This window comes from Python bivittatus, unplaced genomic scaffold (genome assembly GCF_059951505.1).
Source record: "Python bivittatus isolate LINGU-HERP-01145 unplaced genomic scaffold, Pbiv_v1 ctg000080_np1212, whole genome shotgun sequence".
Taxonomy (NCBI): Eukaryota; Metazoa; Chordata; class Lepidosauria; order Squamata; family Pythonidae; genus Python; species Python bivittatus.
In genome coordinates, this window is record NW_028277035.1 from 85219256 (window position 1) to 85239132 (window position 19877).

At 44.5% G+C, this 19877-nt stretch overlaps 2 protein-coding genes across 9 annotated transcripts in view; one reads left to right on the top strand and one right to left on the bottom strand.

Moving 5' to 3' along the window:
* The first annotated feature begins 124 nt into the window (after positions 1-124).
* On the top strand, positions 125-9457 carry WDR6 (WD repeat domain 6). Of its 5 annotated transcripts, XM_088134470.1 has the most exons (8): positions 1190-1491; positions 1609-2295; positions 2870-3005; positions 3582-6027; positions 7269-7364; positions 8100-8216; positions 8364-8482; positions 8749-9457. In XM_088134470.1, the coding sequence occupies exons 3-8, from the start codon at positions 2870-2872 to the stop codon at positions 9234-9236; spliced, it is 3402 nt and encodes a 1133-aa protein (XP_087990596.1). In that variant the 5' UTR covers positions 1190-1491; positions 1609-2295; the 3' UTR covers positions 9237-9457. The 5 variants fall into 5 exon arrangements, with proteins under 5 accessions (XP_087990598.1, XP_087990597.1, XP_007443605.3 ...); XM_088134471.1 differs by having other exon boundaries at positions 1189-1491; positions 2239-3005; XM_007443543.4 differs by lacking the exon at positions 1609-2295 and having other exon boundaries at positions 1189-1491.
* Positions 9063-19877, bottom strand: part of DALRD3 (DALR anticodon binding domain containing 3) — a 25616-nt gene continuing 14801 nt past the window's right edge. Inside the window, exons 10-14 of one of the 4 annotated variants that reach the window (XR_015795011.1) lie at positions 16898-16956; positions 16203-16316; positions 14093-14161; positions 12083-12477; positions 9063-9197 (exon numbers count right to left, since the gene is read on the bottom strand). Coding sequence is in view for 1 of the 4 variants with exons in the window: in XM_088134473.1 (XP_087990599.1) it covers positions 12358-12477; positions 14093-14161; positions 16203-16316; positions 16898-16956 (362 nt within the window). In the remaining 3 variants the exon portion in view is untranslated. Of the gene's footprint in view, positions 9252-11563; positions 12478-14092; positions 14162-15443; positions 15522-16202; positions 16317-16897; positions 16957-19877 lie in introns of those variants that run through there. The other 3 variants (XR_015795010.1, XR_015795012.1, XM_088134473.1) reach the window with 3 other exon arrangements.

Consider the following 19877-nt stretch of genomic DNA (forward strand, 5'->3'; position numbering starts at 1 on the left):
AGAACCCAGAAAGTTTTTAATGACTTTTTGAATCCTGTTGGCCACCCATAATCAACTGAATCAACCTTTTCACAACTCAGTGAATCTGAACCTTTGGAACAACGGAGCGAGGGCTGTAGCTGCCTCCTCTGGCTCGTTCGCCCTTTCCCAGCGGGAGACCCGCAAGGAGGATCGGATCGGCAGGGGGTGGTCGCAGGCAGGGGCAACTGCTGCTTCCCGCTGCGTACCCGTCCTCTCTGGGATCTTCCCCCACGTGGTGCTTTCCAGATATATGGGGCCTTGGGGCTCCGCTCCGCTGGGCTAGCTAGCACGGCTGTTCTGACTGGGGAACGTGAGAGGGCAACGTATCCGGAGGGCGCCGGGTTGGAGAGCACTACTTGCCCGCAGCCCGGCTTGATGGGAAGGCTCAGGGCCGCGGGCTGCTCAGAACGAAGGTTGCTGCAACGGGGGCGACTGAGCCCGGTTGCCGTGGCTCTGCTGCTCAAAGGACCCCGGCAGCTGAGCCAGGGCGGAGAAGAGACCGGCGGCCTCCTTGGGCCGGCGAAGGCAGAAGCTGAGCCGAGCGCTGCTGCGGCGGCGGGGGGAACGGCAGAGCCTGTTCTGTGGGCAGGACCCTCCAGAGCGAGCGCCCTTCCCTCCCGGCAGCAGAGCCCGGGCTCTGCCCACCTCCCCGCAGGCCGTTTCCCCACCAGGCAAATCGGGCTATCAACATCCAGATGGGCATGGACGGCGGCAAAGGGTTGTTGTTATTATTTTTGTTTTTTTGTTTTTTAAAAGCTCATTGCTGCCTTCGTCTGGATTTCGGCTGCCCGGTTACGGTAACCCTAGTTATAGCCGGCATGGTGGGACCGAGGTAAGAGCTCTGCCCCAAGGCAGCCCAAAGGGACGCTGCTAACAGTGTTTCTCAATTTTGGCAAACTTTTAAGATGCGTGGACTCCAACTCCCAGAATTCCCCAGCCAGCCCTGCTGGCTGGGGATACCTGGGAGTTGAAGTCCACACATCTTAAAGTTTGCCAAAATTGAGAAACACGGCAAATGACTCAGAATTCCTGCTCTCTTTCTAGCTTCGCACTGAAGCCAAGGGAAGGGTCGCTCCTCTCGACGGCTCACGGTGAACCGGGTGGAAGCTGCCTCTGGTTCCAAAGACCGCGATGACTCCCGTGAAGCGGCGCACTCGCTCTTCCCGTGCGTCCCTTTTGGGCCACTCTCCGTCCTCCCGCTAGCGCCAAACCACGCTTCGATCTCTAATTCCAGCTGCTTCGTTACGTTCCGGAACACTTGGCTGCGGCCGCCAATCCCGCCTCCCAGCGGGCCGATATCCTCCTCGCTGCGCCTTTAAGAAAATGTTCCTACCCCGCCCCCCCACCATCGAATCTCACCCAGACAGGAACCACCTTGGCAACCACTGGCCAATGGCGTCCCTCGGCGAAAGCCAACCGGGAACAGGCCTCCCGAGGCACACCCAATCAGTAGCGGCGCGTGGATGCGAGGTAAGGGGACTGGCTTCTTGCGCGCGAGGTTGCTGCGCGAAGGCTCCGCTGCGTTCCTTCCTTTCCTTGTCCGCTGATGTGTTTCTTCCTCTGCTTTCCATGCTCTTCCCTTCCCAGTCAAAGGAGAAGCGTTTCCGCACGTTCCGGTTTTGCCTTTAACAGGCCCCTCTTCAGCCCGGCCTGCCTGCGCCCCGGCGATGAAGGCGAAACGTGCTCAAACCTACGTCCTGTAAAATAAATGCTTCGGAACCATATCCAGTGGAGTGGGGCCGAGGGGTATGTGCCACGTGTTACAGCAGGAGTTTATCCTGACTCCATCAGCCGTGGTCAGCAGAGCCAGGACTTGGGGACAACCAGATTCTAGGAAGCTGCGGGCTCCCCGTTTCTGCTTTAGAATGCATGTCTGTCTTGCGTTCTCGATTAAGTCCCATCGAGTCGTCCTCAACTCTCAGCAACCCCGAAGAGCAGTTCTCCCCCAGATGATCCGTCTTCAACTTTCAGGTCTCCCAGTGGTGGACTCCTTGCTGTTGTAATGTAATTGAGTCCGTCCACCTTGCTGCTGGTGGTCATCCTCCAACTCCCCTTGCGTCATGGACTTCTCAAGAGAGCCGGGTCTGCACATTGTGTCTCTAAAATATAATAGTTTGAGCATGGTCATTTGTGCCTCAAGGGAAAATTCTGGTTTGATTCTTGGAAATAGGCTTTTCTAACTCCCCATAGGCATATGTAGGTCCTCTTTCTTTTCAGCAGACTGACTCTTGACTGCAACACCTAAGTCAGAATAGCCACTACGTTGTAAATACTGTAAGTATTTTATATTGATTTCCTTAATGTAATTAACAAAGCCTGTAGTTTTTGCATGTCAGGCCTATCTGACTTTATAATTTATTTTTTTCTTCCCTACATGTTGACTAATACTCCTTCATAGACTTTGTTTTTTGAGACCCTTTTCAAAAAGTATTTTCAATTTTTTTAAAAAAAGATTTCTCTGGAATCTTGAATGACTATCCAGAACTTACTTGGGAACCTCCTTTCAAATGTACCACCACTGAATGAACTTATATAAGTCCTTTGATGCAATGGGCTCATATTAATCTGCAGTATACTGGAAAGTTTGTTAGCTTTAGAACGGGTGTATGTGTGTGTGTGTGTGTGAATTCAACTCTCAGCCTAGATCCAGTTCTACAGCCAATCACCATATTTAGTGTTGTGGATCAATTTAACCATTTAACCAAACATGTTGATTCTGCTTGGAGGGTCTTCCTTAGCTCTTCATGATTCCTGTGTTGTACATCAAAAGGTAGCTTATTCCTGTAGTTACCTGTCTGAGCTGATGCAGATCTACAGGATGGCTTAAAGGTTTTTCCTCCTTCCTCAGATGTCTGCAAATCCTTATCAACAAGGGAGAGATTCCAGAGGGGTTTTCACCTCCCATCCTTGTGGAGTCATGGAAACAGAACTACTGTTGGCTCCTATTACAGCTCTGGAGATTGTGGGAGATCATCTTATAGCAGGTGAATATCTTACTTTTTCTAAGGTGAGAGACTAGAATCCCCCCTTTTCCCCATTTGGTGGGGGTAAGGGACATTGTCAGATGGGCCAAATATGAGGCCATAGTCTTGCTAATTGAAGGTTAATAACCATTTCACTGTAGGATTTTTCAGAGACAGATTTCTTCTAAGCTAAACCAAGAGTGAACCCGAGGGGGAGGTGACAGAATATATAATAGCCTGCGTTGGAAGCCAAAAGCAAAAGGGGAACAATTAGGAATCCTACTCAGGATCAATAAGACTACTGTCTATGAAATATGTTTGTGGAGATCATAGGAATTTGGAAATCAAATAGGATAATATAATTTCATTCACATAAGGATGATTACAGGGTAGAAGAACTCAAGACTGCATTGGAAACTGTACCCTATTTGCCCTTGATAAATTAGGAGCAAGCACTGCAGAAGAGTGTATCTGGGGTGAAGTGGAGGTTTTGTATTACCGTATATATGGGGGTGGGCAATTCTGGGAAAAGTGTCTGGTGTTTTGATTCCATATGAAATATGCTGACTTGATATTCTGGTATCCATCTTCCTTCAGGAGAAGGACCCAACATAGCCATCTATATCCTGGAGCCGGGTGCCAGCCCATCAGCAAGATGCTCCAGGCAGGTCCTTCAGAACTATAATGTCCATGGTATTAAGGAGCAGCAGAAATTGAGTCCTGGAGCTAACAAACCTTCAACCCTGGCTATCTTTGGAGGCAAAAGCTTTGTGGTTGTAAAACTCAGCTTCCAGGACAGCACAGTGAAACTCAGTGAAGTTTTTCCTTTCTGTGAGCTGCATGACTGGATCTGGGACCTGCAGTGGCTGGAGGGCAGGGCTGAGATGCCCAGCAGTGTGGCTGTGGCCTTGGGACACAATTCAGTGGCACTGTATGACTGTGTTGGCCAGAGGATCCTCCAAGAAGTGCACTGCCAAGAGAAATGTATCCTCTATTCTGCCCACTTGGTAGGGAGCCACTGGGAGACATTGGTTTTGGTGGCTGGCACAGTCTTTCATCAGTTGGTGGTCTGGTGTGCAGCTGACCAGACAGATGACATAGGAAGGATAAAGCCCCGCAGCAGGATCAGCGGGCACAGCGGTGTCATCTTCAGCATTTGCTTCTTGGAGAGCAGAGGCATCCTGGCCTCTGCCTCTGATGACAGGAGTGTGCGGCTTTGGAGTGTCTGTGACCTCAGAAAGCCACCTGCTCTGGTCCCATGCTTGCTCGTGTGCTATGGGCACCAGTCCAGAGTCTGGTCAGTAAGACTGCTACGGGACTACATCATCAGCATTGGAGAGGATTCCACTTGTCTCGTGTGGAACTACCAAGGCAAGGTTGTCCACAGCTTCAAAGGACACAAGGGCCAAGGGCTGCGGGCAGTGGCTGTGCATGAGGGGCGAGGCTGGGTGTTCACAGGAGGAGCTGATTCCGGCATTAGACACTGGTGCCTCAAGGAAAGAAGCACCAGTGGGAATAAATTCTGGCAGCTGAAGTTTCCTTTTCCTGCAAAAAAAGGATCCCCCAGGGTGGTAAAACTGGTGGGTGTAAATCATCTCTTGGTAATGACTGATGCTGGGGTTGTCTATTCCTGTGACTTGGCTTCTGAAGCTTGGACGTTGCTCCTGGAAGATGCTGCTTATCAGTCCTACAGTCTCTTAGAAGCGTCCAAGCTTGCCAACGGGGGTATTCTGTGTGCCATGGGCAATTTGTCGGGGCAAGTGAAAGTCTTTCCAGTCAGCAGTCCCACACACAGCAAGGAGTTAAACCTGTATGAAGGGAAAGTGCACAATTTGACTTGGGCCACAGCTCCAAAACAGGATCCCAATACTTGCAGTCTCTTTGCATCTGGCCCAGCTGGGGCTCTGCTGTGGCTGGAGGTCTCTTGGCATCCACTTGGGGGAACCACTGTGGTGGTAAAGCAATGTTTCCTCCTGCCAGTCTGCAAGCAGCGATGGCACACCTGCACTGCTTTCCTGCCCCAGGGAGAATTTCTGCTTTGCGGTGACCGCAGGGGCTCTCTCATGATGTTTGCATGCAAGCCAACTCTGGGACTGGAGAAAGCACGAGCGGGAGACGAACTTGGCAGTTCTGCTTCAGGGTTCATCTGTAACTTACCTGGAGTTACCTTCCCTATCGGAAATGAAGAGCCCCAGGCCGAGAGGCCTGTTTCTCTGCTATTCGGGCTTCATGGGAAGCTTGGTGTGACCTCCATAACCTGCCACAGTGACTTTATTTACAGCACAGGGAGAGACAGCTGCTACCGCCAGCTGCAAGTGCAGGATCAGCAGCTCCATGTGCTGAGGAAGCAGAAGCCATGGAAAGACTTGGAATGGCTGGAAGATCTACGCTTTGGCCCTAATGGAAGCCTGTGGGTGCTAGGCTTCCATGCTACTCACTTTGTAGTTTGGAGTGTTAGCAGCAGCGAGATGCTCCTCTTCATTCCCTGTGGAGGTGGCCACCGCTCCTGGAGCTATGCCCATTGCCTTTCCATAGAGGCCTTTGCTTATGTCAAATCTGGGGAAATTTGGTTGTACCAAAGTAAAGAAGCCTCCAGTGAGCATCGAATCCTGAAAGCAGCTCTCCATGGCAGGGGGTTGACATGTGTGTGTCACATTGGTACCCTGAAAACATTTGGGCGAGAGAGGGTGAGCATTTTTGCTACAGGAAGTGAGGACAATACAGTGAACATTCTCGCTTTTAATGTGCAAACTCACACGGTGACCCAGCTCACTGCTATTGGTGACCATATCTCCAGTGTAAGGGCTCTGACTGTGGTCCGGAACGGTGTTACTCAACCTGAGATGGGAAGGATCTCCACTATGCTTTTTTCAGCCGGGGGACGAGCCCAGATCGAGTGTTATCGATTAATGTTCAGCCCTAAGCATGATTCCAGCAGCAGCGTAGCCTGTCAGCTGGTTCATGTGGCATCGCATCGCCTAGATGAGCACTGGGACCACAAGAAGAATAAGCACAAACTCCTAAAGATGGATCCAGAAACCAGGTAGAAATAATGGTCTTTTCCCATAACTGTCCCATTAGGACAACCTGCACGGGTGATATGACTGATCCCATATACAAAATATAAAACCCTATTTAGCTTTGAGTCTAGGCTGCTGATTCCCCTTGTGATCCTTCAACATATGTGTACGTGAGTTCAGTAGTATCCATTTCTAATTGCCCCCAAGGGTAATTTTCATGCCCATTCAGTTTCTTTCTTTCACAAATCAGTTATAGCCTGTAATAATAGCCAGCTAATCTATACAAACTTCACCACCACCAAGCAACAAAAAATATTGAGGCTCCAGGAGTTGCATCAAAACATCAAAAAGGCTGTGAGGTTTTCAACTTGCTTTGGCTAATAATACTTGTGGTTTGTCTAAAACTTTGCACACCCAAAAATGTGGTTACTTGAATTGTCAGCAACATTCTGCAAAGTTGCGGAGGGGGAGGAATCTGCAGAATACACACACACACACACACACACACACACGAAAGTAGTGAGCATTAGGAGAACCATTAGTCTTTCACAAGTAATCTTAAAAATGGATTGAAAGGGTATGAAAAGGATCATTATATGATTGTTTATCAAAATGTCTGAACATTAAAGCTCTCTCCTCCTCAAGCACCTAAATCTTAGAATATTCCTGTATTACCTGTGGAAGCAGTGATACGTACCACAGAACTCTGTACATGCCTTGATTTTGCCCATTTTTCTGGAAAGAAGCATCACTGAATTCCGTGAAGAAAGCAGGAAACTTGCATGGGATTGCCTTACCAACATAAGCACTGGAAAGGTGCTTGAGCAAGCTGATGGGATGACCAGGTGACAGAGGCTTTCACACCCTGTACCACTTTTTGTCTCTCTTCAGGGACTTATGAAGCAGTATCGAGGCTCCACTTTACTTAGTCTAGACCACTACTTCTCAACCTCAGCAACGTTAAGATATGTGGACTCACTCCCAGAATTCCCCACCCAGCATGCTGGCTGGAGAATTCTGGGAGTCGAAGTTGACACATCTTAAAATGGCTGAGGTGGAGAAACACTCGTCTAGACCACTAGAACAGACTTTTCTTCCCATTCTGGTATACTGTGATTAGAATAAGACATGTGTACAGTGAAGAGAATGATAGCAAGCAGCATGCCACTTTCTAGCTTGTACATGCCTGCTTCTACTGCTCTGAATTACAGAGCAACCAGCAAACGGAAACCCCCAGAAGAAGTGACTGATTCATATGTTCCAGGTACATGTCTATGGTGGCGCTGGCTAGGACAGAAGATCCAGAACTGCCCGGTCCCTTACACTTCCTAGCTGCTGCTTGTAGTGATGGATCCGTCCGGTAAGGAAAATAAATTCTGCTCCTCTTATTGGGGATTAGGATGGCTGGAATGACTGATGGGGAAGGCAGGGCAAGAAGAACAAAATGGGGGGCAACTGCTGGTTACTCTTATGAAGCATCTCCTCCATATTCGAGCAAGGAACAGGCTTAAGTATTTATGTATGTATGTATTTAAACAACTTATAGACCAGCCCATCTCACAGCAGTGACTCTGGGCAGTGTACAAAGATTAAAACCATAGAAACAGTACAAACGCATGACACTCCAGGTAAACAATAACACCCAAAACAAAACCACATCATCAATGGAGTTCATCTAATTACCTGTCCCAAAAGCCTGGAGGAACTGCCAGATTTTCAGAGCCTTACAAAAAGTTAACAGAAACAGGGTCATCTGGATCTCTGGGGGATGCTGTTCCACAGGCAGGCACAGCCACAGAGAAGGCACGACTCCAGCGTCCAAGAGGATGGCATTGTTCGATGGAAGGGATCTGGAGCATGCCCTTCTTGACAGACATGGTAGGGCAGGCAGAAACAATGGGAGACAGGTGGTCCCACAAATAGCCTGGTCCATGCCATGTAGGGCTTTATAGGTGGTGACCACCTTGAATTGGGAGCCAATGCAGCTCATAGAGCAGCGTTATATGAGCATATCAAGAGATGCCATGCAGAGAATGTGAGCTCTGCCCATTTAAGTGCGTTTCCCTCTTGACTGTCTCCTTACATGTCTCTGTAGACTCTTCCTGCTACTTGAGAATGCCCAGAAGTTGTGTCTTGTGGCAGAATCCTTTCACCATCAGCACTGTGTCCTGAAGGTTGAGGCATTTACCTGTAAGACTGCTAGTGGGAGAAGGTAAGAAGGGCAGAGCAACTGCATGTCTCACGGGTGTTTGAGAGTGCCATCCCCCTTGGCCAGGAGAAGCTTGCATGAAGTTTGGAACAGAGAATCAGGCTGGAGGATTCCGAGAGCTAACTTTAGGAATACCTCTTTCTTTTATAGGAGACACTTTATGGGCAGTGCGGCCACTGATGGGAGCATTGCATTTTGGGATGTTACTACTGCCCTCAGCCATATTGCAGTGACAGTAAAGGCAGGAAACACACAGATGAAACCTCTAGGTAGGTATTGGCTGTGCTGTTGATGCATCCTAAAAAAGCAAGTGTACCCCCTTTCTTGTAAAGTCTCTTAGCTGAAGTTTCTGTTCACCTGAGGGTTCAAGTGAGCATTTGGGTTTTGTTCAAGTGTTCCTCTCCAATCTTGGACCCTTTCAGTGTACCTACTGTTTCTTGTAGTACTACCCCACCTTTCCATTTAAAAAACTGCCCAAGGCAGCCAGCAATAAATTATCTGCAGAAATATAACCAGCACCTCTGTTGTTTTCCAGCCCTGGAACCCCCAGTCCTGACCATTCAGGCTCACAGCTGTGGTGTGAACAGTCTCCATATCCAGGAAACAGCTGACAGACGCTTTGTAGTGGTCAGTGGCAGTGATGACGGGTCCATCTCTGTCCATGTTATTGATGTGAAGGCTGAAAGCCCTGTGGGCCAGGAGACCACAGCCAGGACCGGCATCCAAGCGGTCAGAAAAGTATCACGACTTTGTGCTCACGCAGCTCAAGTGACAGGAGTGAGGCTCCTCCACCTGAACTTCCTCCTTTCTGTGTCAGTGGACCAACGCTTGACGCTCTGGAGCCTCTGTGAGGACAGTTTGTCTTTTCTGTGGAGCAAATTCTGCCACGTGGCTGATGTGGCCGCTCTGGAGTGTTGGGAAACCGAAGGACACAGCTATCGTGGTGCGATATGTGGTCAGGGGTTGGAGGTCCTTTCCTGGGGGCTGGACGTGCAAGGTAGAGAAATAAAAGATGGGATCTGAAACGGCTTTATTCCACTGAAATTCAGAAGACAAAGGAGGACAACAGCAGGCGTCAAAGGAATTCTGCTCATAACATCATTTGTAGCAGTCAAGGTGAAAGGCATTGTTATCCTAATTCCATAACCCATTTTAGAGGGTTTGTGTCTCAGGTGCTAAGAAGGATAATGCTCACTGCTGACAGTTCCTCTGCCTCAAACAGATAAATTCATTTGTCTGATGGATTTATATATGGCATCTTTTCCTCCAAGGAGATGTATATATAGCATTTCCTCCAGTTTGTCTCACAACTACCACCCTGTGACATAGGTTGGACTCAGAATCATCCAATGAGCCCACCCATAAACCTGGATGTCTCCCAGCCCTAGTTCAACACCTTGACAGCTACCATGCTAGCTTAAATTATTGTAATTTAAGAATATACCCTTTGTTTTTTGCAAACAAGCTTGGCTTCTGGCTGCCTTTTCTAAGCACTCATAAGGAGTGTAAGAGAGACCAGAACAAAATATTTATCTGTTTACCCCACCCTGTCTGCCCTGGCAATCCACAGATACCCTATAATTGATCTAAGGCAACACCTGCTACCTTTTCCTTGTCAGAGGAGATCCCAGGATTGCTGAGCATCCTTCCATGCAACCATCTGCTCTGCCTGAGCCATGGCCCCACCCTCCAGTTTGTCGTTCAGCCCCTCAAGGTTAATCCCCATGTTGGATCTCATTCATATGAATCTGGGCAGGTAGCAGATGATTATGTGAATGCTGCTATGATGAGAAACCGTAGATTCGACCTCTGTTGCAGAAGATTTCTTATTGCTGGATGAGGGAAAACGCTTGCTTACAGACCCAGAAAATATACCATTGTTGTTTAGCACTAGTTTCTGTCTATCAGTGCATCTTCTACCTTTATATACTCCTGCTGACTGGCAGCTTCATAAATCATAGGATTAATAGAAGAGGACATTTGTGTGTGTAGTTACTCTCTACTGCACATCTCCTCCCTAGCATCTCAGTGGATGGAAACTGATTTGGGATACTTTCCTGACTCAAGAAGCAGGGCTGGGAATATGAATCAAACAATCCATATTCAGTGTGGGCATTCAGGGGCAGTTGCACCCTACACATATCTTCTACTTTTTTTTTTCATATCCAAGTGGGACCTACAATGCAACCTTGAATAAAATTGCTCCCCAAATTCTCTTACTCCCAAGGCAAAATTGGAATAATTATTCCTTGAATTTCCATACAAGACAAAAAAGACTTTGGTGAGGCTATTACTTCTTATCCTATCCTTTTGTATCTAGCCCAACCTGCTCTGTTACTGAAAATCTGGCCCTAGCTAAAGTTTCCAGTATTGTATTAGGAGGGTCTTGTGACTCTACTTAGGGGGGAATGTCCAGCAGTTTTCAGTGCTGCTGAACCTTGAAGTTGGCATTGTCTTTGACTTCCTTAGAAAATATGGTGACCATCTGCATCGAGAGACCCAAAGCATAAATAATAACCTGTCTACCTGCAGATCAAAGACAGTTATTCTTCACCTCAGCCAGGATTTCTGAATCCCCCAATCCTTACTCAGAGATCCACTGAATGATTGATTACGTGCCATCAAGTCTTTTCGACTCCTAGCAACCACATAGACAGATTCAGGGATAGAGATCCACCGAGGAGCCTATAGAGAGAGTCCCTGATTCTGATATGCAGTGCCATAGCAGCTTGTTATTTGCTGCTATCTTGGCAGGTAATTCACTAACATCTATTGTGCTCTTTTCTTCTGCCTAAGAAAAATGAGGCCAGAAGCTCCTATGCTTCCTGCCTGCCCCTTCCATGCCCAGGAGGGCCCTTTGGGCAATAATAGCATCTCATCCTGGATTAGGCTCTCTCAATCTGATAACATCCTTCCAAGCTCTTTTCAGGCCTATAGTATCTGTAGCAGATAGCTCAAGATTCCTACAGTTTCTTCCCAAAGCTTGAAGAGAAGACTCCAATTACTAAGGAGGCATGAAGGATCTCCTTCCACCAAAGAAAATGGCTGCAGCAGAGGCATGTCCAGGCACTTCCAGAGCACAAGGCAGGGAATGAAGGTGGGGCTCTGGGTCCAGGATCACCAACCTCAACTTCAGCTGCGATTTCGCCTTCTCCTTTAAGTTGCCACCACATTGTCACCATCAAGATTGGCTACAACGCCAATCACTCATTGCTCTGATGAAACAGCGGCAATAACTAGAGTCTGGCATTGACCACACCTCCCCAAAGAGGATGAACTCACCACCTTTCACAAAGAACTGTGATATCCACTACATCAGCACTATCTGATGGGCATGAACACACAAAAAAGCTCCATTATCTGATGGGCACGTTGTGATAAAAAGTATGGAATGAAAGTGGATAGCAGACATCTCATTGTGTTACCATTATTGTTATGGTTCATGACAGCCGATGCTGAGCAGTCTGCCTGTGCTGAAGTAATCCCAACCTTCTTTCCCTTGTCTTATAAGCCACAGACCAATACTATGAGTTTGAACCTTGCTCGCCTTCTGACATTAAGATACAATTAGTACATCAGCACAGACAAGCTTGTACAGAGAGGCAATTCCTCTCTCCAAGTTGCAATCACAGATCTCTGTATCTGCATTATTTTATTTACACACTGCTACTGCCTGCTGGTGTCAGTTTTTACTGTACGAAAATAAATGTTACCAATTTTAGAACAGAATTTAAAAACATATAGTAAATGGTCATTTGCATCCACCAGCTTTATATTCATTTGGCTCAAGAATTCTTGCTATTTTTTACATCCACTCCGATCCGAAACAAGCTTCAGAAACAAGGCAATTAGTAATACAAAATACTTGCCTCTTTCTCTGTTCCGTGACTAGAATTCATTAGCTCCAAGAACTTCAGAATAATTTCAGAAGAAATGTATGTGTCCTCTTTTCATCAATTCAGGGCAATTCATTCCAGTACCAAAACATGAACTGTATTCTGCAAGGATATACTTGGTAGCTGTCAATTACTCAGTACAGCATAGCATCCCGCTCTCCATTCTCCCTCATATGAATGAGTTCCCCATTCCTTTTTATCACAGGAGGCTGATGCAAATCCCAAGCACAGGTATGAGACCAATCTGATCAGATCTGATTAAGAGGAGTTAGGTGGAGGGTGCCCAGAGCACTATGGAGCACTTCCCTCACAGCTCTCATCAGCTGCAGCCGGGCAAACATCTGGCTGAATAAATGGGGACGTGGTTCCTGTTGGAGGCAAAAACAATCATCAAAATGGTGCGGATAGGAGCAGATACAGTTTTCTTGTGGGTGGAGTTAGGGGATGGGAAGAAAAGGGGGTGAAATCCTTTCATGTTCTCCCTTTCCTTTCTTCCTGTGGCTGTGCTTGGAGAGGATGCATTTCACCACCCAGAAACAGGGAGCTGGATTCACACAATACACAGCCATAATGAGGGGATTTTATTCTTAGTAACCAGTAGGAAGAACTTTCTGTGCTATGGGACTTTCCATGTCTGGGCAGCAGAGAGGTGAAAACACTGATGCTATCTGAACCATAAAATTGGTGCTGATATCATGATCACATAAAGGAAGAGGATACTCACGTGTAACAATTAGCTTGGGAAAGTAGTAAAGGCAGCTGAAACCTTACCATTGCCTAAAGAAAAGCTTCTAGTTGCAAATAACTTTGAAGGGACAGAACCAAGTAGAACTCTAAGCCTTTTGTCCTCAAAATTCCTTCACCTTCATCAGAGTGCTTGTAAAAATATCTATATTTATATAGTTGCTATTTTATTTTTCCTGAGTATATTACATTTTTAGTAAATCTAGCCCACAGCCCTGGTATTTTTGGGTGGTCTCCCATCCAAGTTACTAACAGGTCTGTGGCGGCTTAGATTTTTTTCAAGACCAGTGCTGCCACCAGCTGTCACGCGCTGTATGGAGGGCTCTTCCTCACAGCCCTGTTAATATGCATGCCTTCAAACCTTGAATCAGCAAAAAAAGATGCTGTTGTAATTTGCAGTGCCCTGACAATTGAGCTCTGATTGCCTCAGTTATGAAGTAATAACAGATGGCCATACAAATACCCTTTCTGGCAAAAGAAAAATATTTAATACACTAATTTGGGACAAAACCAGCAATAAATCTCTTTCCCAAATCACACTGACCAGCATTTTGCCCCCCCCCAATTTCTTTTAACATAAAGGTTTATCGTTCTTTTGAAAAACCACTGTACACATGTTCAATAACAGGTCTAGCCATCTTCCAAAAGACTGGAATACCACTCTATGTAAGGAGCCCACATTGTGCCTAAATGCTGTTTTGCAAAGAGCAGATGCCCGTTATGTGGCCAGATGCCTCCAGGTGTCTAGTTTTTCCAGCAGCTAAAACTAAAATGCCAACGAAGGACAACATCCAGAAGGAGAGGATGTGTCCACAGTCAAGAGATGCTGAGGAAATGCAAGCCCCTGACTTCACTCAGACTGTGAATGAGGTATCATAGACCATTTGTATGCCAAGACATGTACGGGGAGAAAACTCCAAACTCGACTTTAAAACCGGAAGAGCTAAAGATGAATTTAGCCTCCCTGCATATAGTGGGTTGGGAATGAGGCAAAAGGTGTGTCATGAGCCCACATCCTCTAAAAACAGTTTGTGGGAGTCTTCAAGCTATAGTTAACAGGATATGCAGATGAGCCCTGAATCCAAATTAAATGATTTGCAATCATTTAAGTCTGTTATTGGCTCACAGTAAACCCACCATTTTCTTTTTCTGTTTGCTATAATGAGAGGCATTAAAGGGTATGTTTTGGACGTACATACTGAACGTTACATATCCTCATATCCCTTCTAGAGCACTTACCCCCAGAATGTGCACTCGGTTGTAGTAGGAACTGAAATCCATGCTTAGTTGGATCAGGAACTTGCAAATCTATAACACAAAGCAAAACAGTTCCATTTCTCTTAGCGCAAATGCATTGGGAGAATGTGGGTCACTGACAGGTGGTCTCTAGGAGTTCATTAAATGTTTCTCCAAAAATGCTATCTAAGGTCCTTTTTAACTGGAGGCTGAATCAGAAGGAATCTAATGCAAAGCAATTTAATCACTATCCTGTACAAAGTAGCCTCTGAAGTGAGAATAATGGTGCAAATATATTTCCCCTGCCTGGCGTCTGAACTTCAACAGCAAGAACTGTGCCTCATATTACTGTAAAAATTATGCAGTATTGTATTATATAATTATATACATAAAGTCTCTTTATATAATTTTTTTTAGCTAATTTAATATGGATATTTATATTTTTACTGTTTTTAATGTTTGATTTTAATTGTGAGCCACTCAGAGCCACCCTCGGGGGGAGATGGGTGGCATATAAATTTAATAAATAAATAAATAAATGTCCTAAAGAGTAAGAGCAGAGAATCCCCAAACTATATAATAGATATGGCCCACTATGTGGAGCTTCTGTCTCCTTCCCAATTCCAGTTCCTTTCTCAATGGATACCAGGAGATAGGTAATCATTATTTCTGTCCTCATGCACCAAGAAAGTCTTTCGTCATGTGCAGAGGAGGAGAAAGGCTCATTCCAGGATTTTTTTGCATATGGAGAATGACAGTTTGGGGGACAGATTTGGGCTTGAGGGAAGAGCTATAGAAGCAAACACACATGTATCTGCAATCTAAAAATGTAAATCTGGAGTAGCACTCTATTTCCAACTTTGAGCAGTGATTTGCTATCTCCCATGCTCAATAAATACAAAACTTCTTCATATAATGATAAGTTTCAGGTCTTTGGTATATAGTTCAAAAGTAATCCACATATTTAAACTGTAGCGAACCTTGTTAACAAATTTACAAATATCAAACCAAATGTGGCAATAATAGGACAACCCTGTATCATATGATTAAGTGCTTCCTCATCTATTACGTTTCCAACACAATGAAGTTATTAGCCAGCCTTTTTTTAAACATTCACATGTACTGGAGTATTCAGTATAGATGAAAAAAGAATCTTTTGTTGAATTAATCTGATCTCCACATACTTAATATTCTTTCAGATCCTGGCCACCGATATAGAATATAGGATTTTCCAAATCTTTATTCCAGGGTTCTTGCAAACAACTAACCCTAACCCTAATTCAGGAATGTGCTAAGGTCACAATTCAACATGTTGCCATATCAACTAGAAGGGTAGAAAGGAAGACAATCTGACCTTTGGATCAAATTAGATTCCCCACTCTTGCTCAGGATCTCAGAACAAAACAGGGCTGTGCGACGCTTTGGATCTGATCTGCAAGAGGTGCATCAGAGTGTGCAGAAGTCAGAATGTATCACCTATCTATATACATTAAAGCAGCCTTGGCCTTTCTCAAGATCTCACAGCAGCTGTGAAGAACAACAGTTATGTAGTCCTGGGAAAAGACACGTGCTTTAAGGTGCTGCTTTAAGATGCTACACTCACACTCTTGCATGCTCCAAAACATCTTTTAGAAACTGAATCCAAAGTGCTGCTCTGAGTGGAAAATCTAGTCAGTGGCTACGCCAAAGTCCACTGGAGTTGGGCGGCCAATAAATTTAAATAAATAAATTATGCCCGAAGTATTTCTAATTCACATCTACAGTCTATTCTGGGAAGATCACTGGCCAGGTTGTGACACAGCGGACTTGAACTGTTATCTTCTGCCTCTCCTCCCTGTAATTAGATCCTAAATTACTAAGTGTTTGCCCACTGAGCCCAGTCTATACAAAATGGCCACCCTATTAGGATCTCAGGACATCCTAAGAACATCCACCATCTCCCAAAGGGTAGCACCCCTCTGTCCATTATTTGCAAGAAGAATAACTCCCTAAACATGAGTGTTTGGGGTTGAGCATAGCCTGCTAAAATCATTCCCCAACACAGGGCAAAATCAGGCAAGGTGAAGGAAGGAAAAGGAACCATAACAGTCTGCCAAGCAGCGTCTCAGCTTACCGCTTCAGTGCCGACTCTTATTCTGAGCCCACCGCTGGGGAGCAGGAGCTGTGTTACTTGGGCCAAGACCTCCTGGAAAGGGAGGATGCTGTTGAATAACAAGAGCCACTCCCCCTGGGGAAAAGAGCAGAAGCTTGTGTTTGTCCCAGCAGAATCCCTTCCACTTGCCATTTCCCTACTGCACCCAGCACCTAGAAGCATCAGTCCCGGTTTCATCAGGATCACTATTGAATGGGATGGGGGAAGTGGAAATCATGATCCCCCCCCCCAAAGTATCTGTTCTCCCCACTCCCATGCTTCCAGCCAAGTACTGGATCAGCAATCTTTCCTTCAGCACCCAGCCTAACCACAGCAATGGGGAAAAAGAGAGTGGGGCTTCATGAGGTGGTACTCGATATATGCAACTTTCTGCTGTTCCAGGAGGGAGATGATCAACCAAGAGGATTCCTGCTCCAAGCACCAGACTACTCCAGCTGCCCATGTCTCGGCAACAGGAGCTCACTGCGATATATAACAAGATTAGACTATATACACTGATTGTGGAAAGCAAATTACTGGGACCTGTCTTTTATTAGAGAATTAGGTGAAACAATCTTTTATTCCAGCAAAAGGAAGTTTTCATTTCCAACCCATTGGATCCTTCAGTTGATGCTAGTGAGGTCTCCACACTTGGGTCTTTGTAATTTTTTGCTCACCTCTTCCCTGAGAGAGGAGTAGTTCAGTTCAGAAGGCTGGGGAAAGACTGGATACAGACCTGAGTTGGATAACAGACATTGGTCACCACAGAAAACAAAGAAAATAAGAGGGTTAGTCAGAGTTGGAAACAAAATTAGTCAATGCATTGTGCTGGCATGGCAGAAGATTGCCAAGGACCTAGTAGTATGATCCACTATTTCCTTCTGTATATATAAGACAGATATTCTAACAAGCCATTGCAAATTGTGTGTAACTTAGCAAGCTTTCTATTACAAATTCCTCCACCTGCACACTTAGAGTTACTTAACAAGCTTTGCAGATTGCATCATTATATTGTAAATCACACTATATCTATATTGCTATTTGTAAACAATTAAGATAAAGAGGACATGAGTTGTCTAACACCTCCAAAAAGGAGGAAAGTAACAGTATGTTAGAAATAATATCTCATGTACAAATATCTTTGGCAGAGGCTCAGTTATCTGTTTCCCAAGTTATTGGCAGGATATCTCATCAGTCATTCCCAGGTGTTGTCTGCTAGGGACCCTGTCTTACTTAAAATATCCCTGGCACTGAGTCATCTGTCTAAATTATGGCCAAGTCACTGATCAAATGTGCCACTAAGCCATCTCCAGGTGTTATTTTTTATATTCCTTATACCTTAAGAAAAGCATAAAAAGTCCCCAGACCCTTTGAACCTCAGTGAAGTCCCAAAGACTCAGGAAGAAAAGGTGCTGCACAACTGCTGGTTTAAGGGGGTTCATCCACTGCCATTTCTTTGGGGAGGTTGGCAAGCTGAAGGAACACTGACTAGTATATCTTTTTTTTGTAATTCTCTTAATGTTTATTCAATAACATTATTTTTAGCATTTCACTCTGCTATGAGCCAAATCTTAAAGAAATGGTAGAACACACATGTACTGGAACATCTAATGCAAAACTCTTTTGAAATAATGCAAAGACAGTGACATCAAAGGAGTCATGTTTCCGCACCAAGAATTTTCTGATCTGGCAATCAGAACGAACTAAGCAAAGTCATTGTTTCTTTATCTGTGGTTTACTAAGCCAACCACAATGGTCTGGATTTATATAAATTAAGACCCAAACAAACCATCTTATGCCTTAGTGTGCTACATGCACCCAATTACTGTCCTTGTATGTGTTTGTTTATTTGATTTATTTACTGTTCAACAAACAGACAGGTAGTTCTTGCTTAACGACCACTCGTTCAGCAACCGTTCAAACTTAAGACAGTGCTGAAAGAGTGGTACTTATGACCAGTCCTCGTACATATGATGGTCGCAGTGTCCCCACAGTCACATGATTACGATCTGGATGCTCAGCATCTGGCTTGCAATTATGATGTCGTGCCTTCTGGGGGAGGTATGATGAACTGAAGACGGCTCTGTGAAAGCTGAGCCGACAATCACAGCAAAGACCAAGGAACCAGTGAGTAGACCAGTTCCTTGGAACCTCTCCAGATAAGGAGAGGACAGGAAATTGCCCACACGTGTTCTGGACGACTGCTCCTTGTGAGGAGGCGGCAGGACAGTGGTTTTCCATGGGTTTGAGCACTGGGAGATAACAGGATTAGTCATCTTACTTACAACTGTGGTGGAGACTTTTAAAGGACACTAAGTTCACAAGCCTCACTTTCTAATCACTTTTGGAAATTGCTCATTAACTACTTTTAAGCTATTAGAGGAGAAGTTTGAAAACACCGGGTGAGTCTGCCTCCAATCCTGAATGAAAGAAAATTTTAATCATAAGATTAAGAATTTAAAGAATCTGAAATAAACAGCAAAAAGCTAAATAAGATTTTGATCTTAGAAAGTTATAAACGGACTAAGGGTCCAGATAAAATTGGAATATTGAAACTTTTACAATAAGATTCTGGAACTAATTATAAAGAACAAACAGCTTCTCATGGGAAATAGATTCTGTTTTGGTTTTTACAAGACAAAACAAAGATAAGCAATTTCATGATTTCAAAAACCAGACACTAGAGGAGACTAAAGTTTTTAGGTAGAGGAAAGATTTACAAGCCTGTAAAATGTTGCAAAGCATTATAACAATTAAAATACTGACGGAGACTTTTGAAGAATGGAATCAGAAGATACTAGCTACAATATCAACAACGTCAGTAATTATGTCTGCTTCTATGCATAGATTAAGACCAAAAGATGTTATTGAAGAAATGACAGATGTAGAACAAATCTAATCTGACAAGACAGAGATGGTATCGAAAGTGATTTACAGCTGACAGGCCAAGAGACTGACTTAGAAAAGGTTGTATCACTGGATCTACAAAAGAAACAGGCTGAGGTTTTAAAATTTAAAAGGGAAATACAAATGACAAACCAAAAGAGTGACCTAGGTAATTTTTTCCTACTGGATTTACAAAAGAGGCTGTTAAAGGCTTGAAGAACTCTGTGCGATGGTACAAAGAAGAAATGAGGAGAAATAAAATCACACAACAATATTTGAATGAACTAAAGATTAAGACTATTAGAAGTAAAAAGAAGGAATATAAATTTGGTTTATTTGATCAAGGTTAAAACAACATATGTTGTTACTTCTGGCAACCCTTTATGGACTTTCTGCTGACACCAGATTGAAAAGACGATGTTTTATAGATTGGTTTATAGATAAGAGATGGGATATAGGATGAAGAGATAAATATTTGTAACCTTAGAGGGGGGTGAAGAGTCACTAAATTTGTTTAAACTTCTTGTGGTGAAGGTTGGAAGTCACTTCTTTTATATATATAATATATATATATACACACACACACACACACACACACGCACACATATACACATACACACACACACACACTTTTTATTATATTCTTACTTTTCTCTTTCTTTTCTTTCTTCTTGCACTTTTTACTCCTATTATCTTTTCTTTAAGTTCAGTTTGTATTCATTTTACTATTATAATCAAAATTCTTAATAAAAATTATATATGCAGCAATTA

Bases quoted from the DNA above. Each gene is read 5' to 3' on its own strand.
- WDR6 (XM_007443543.4), top strand. From the start codon at position 1,345: ATGTTCCTACCCCGCCCCCCCACCATCGAATCTCACCCAGACAGGAAC. The intron at 1,492-2,869 runs GTAAGGGGACTG...CTCCTTCCTCAG, and splicing joins TAGCGGCGCGTGGATGCGAG to ATGTCTGCAAATCCTTATCA. The intron at 3,006-3,581 runs GTGAATATCTTA...ATCTTCCTTCAG, and splicing joins GGGAGATCATCTTATAGCAG to GAGAAGGACCCAACATAGCC.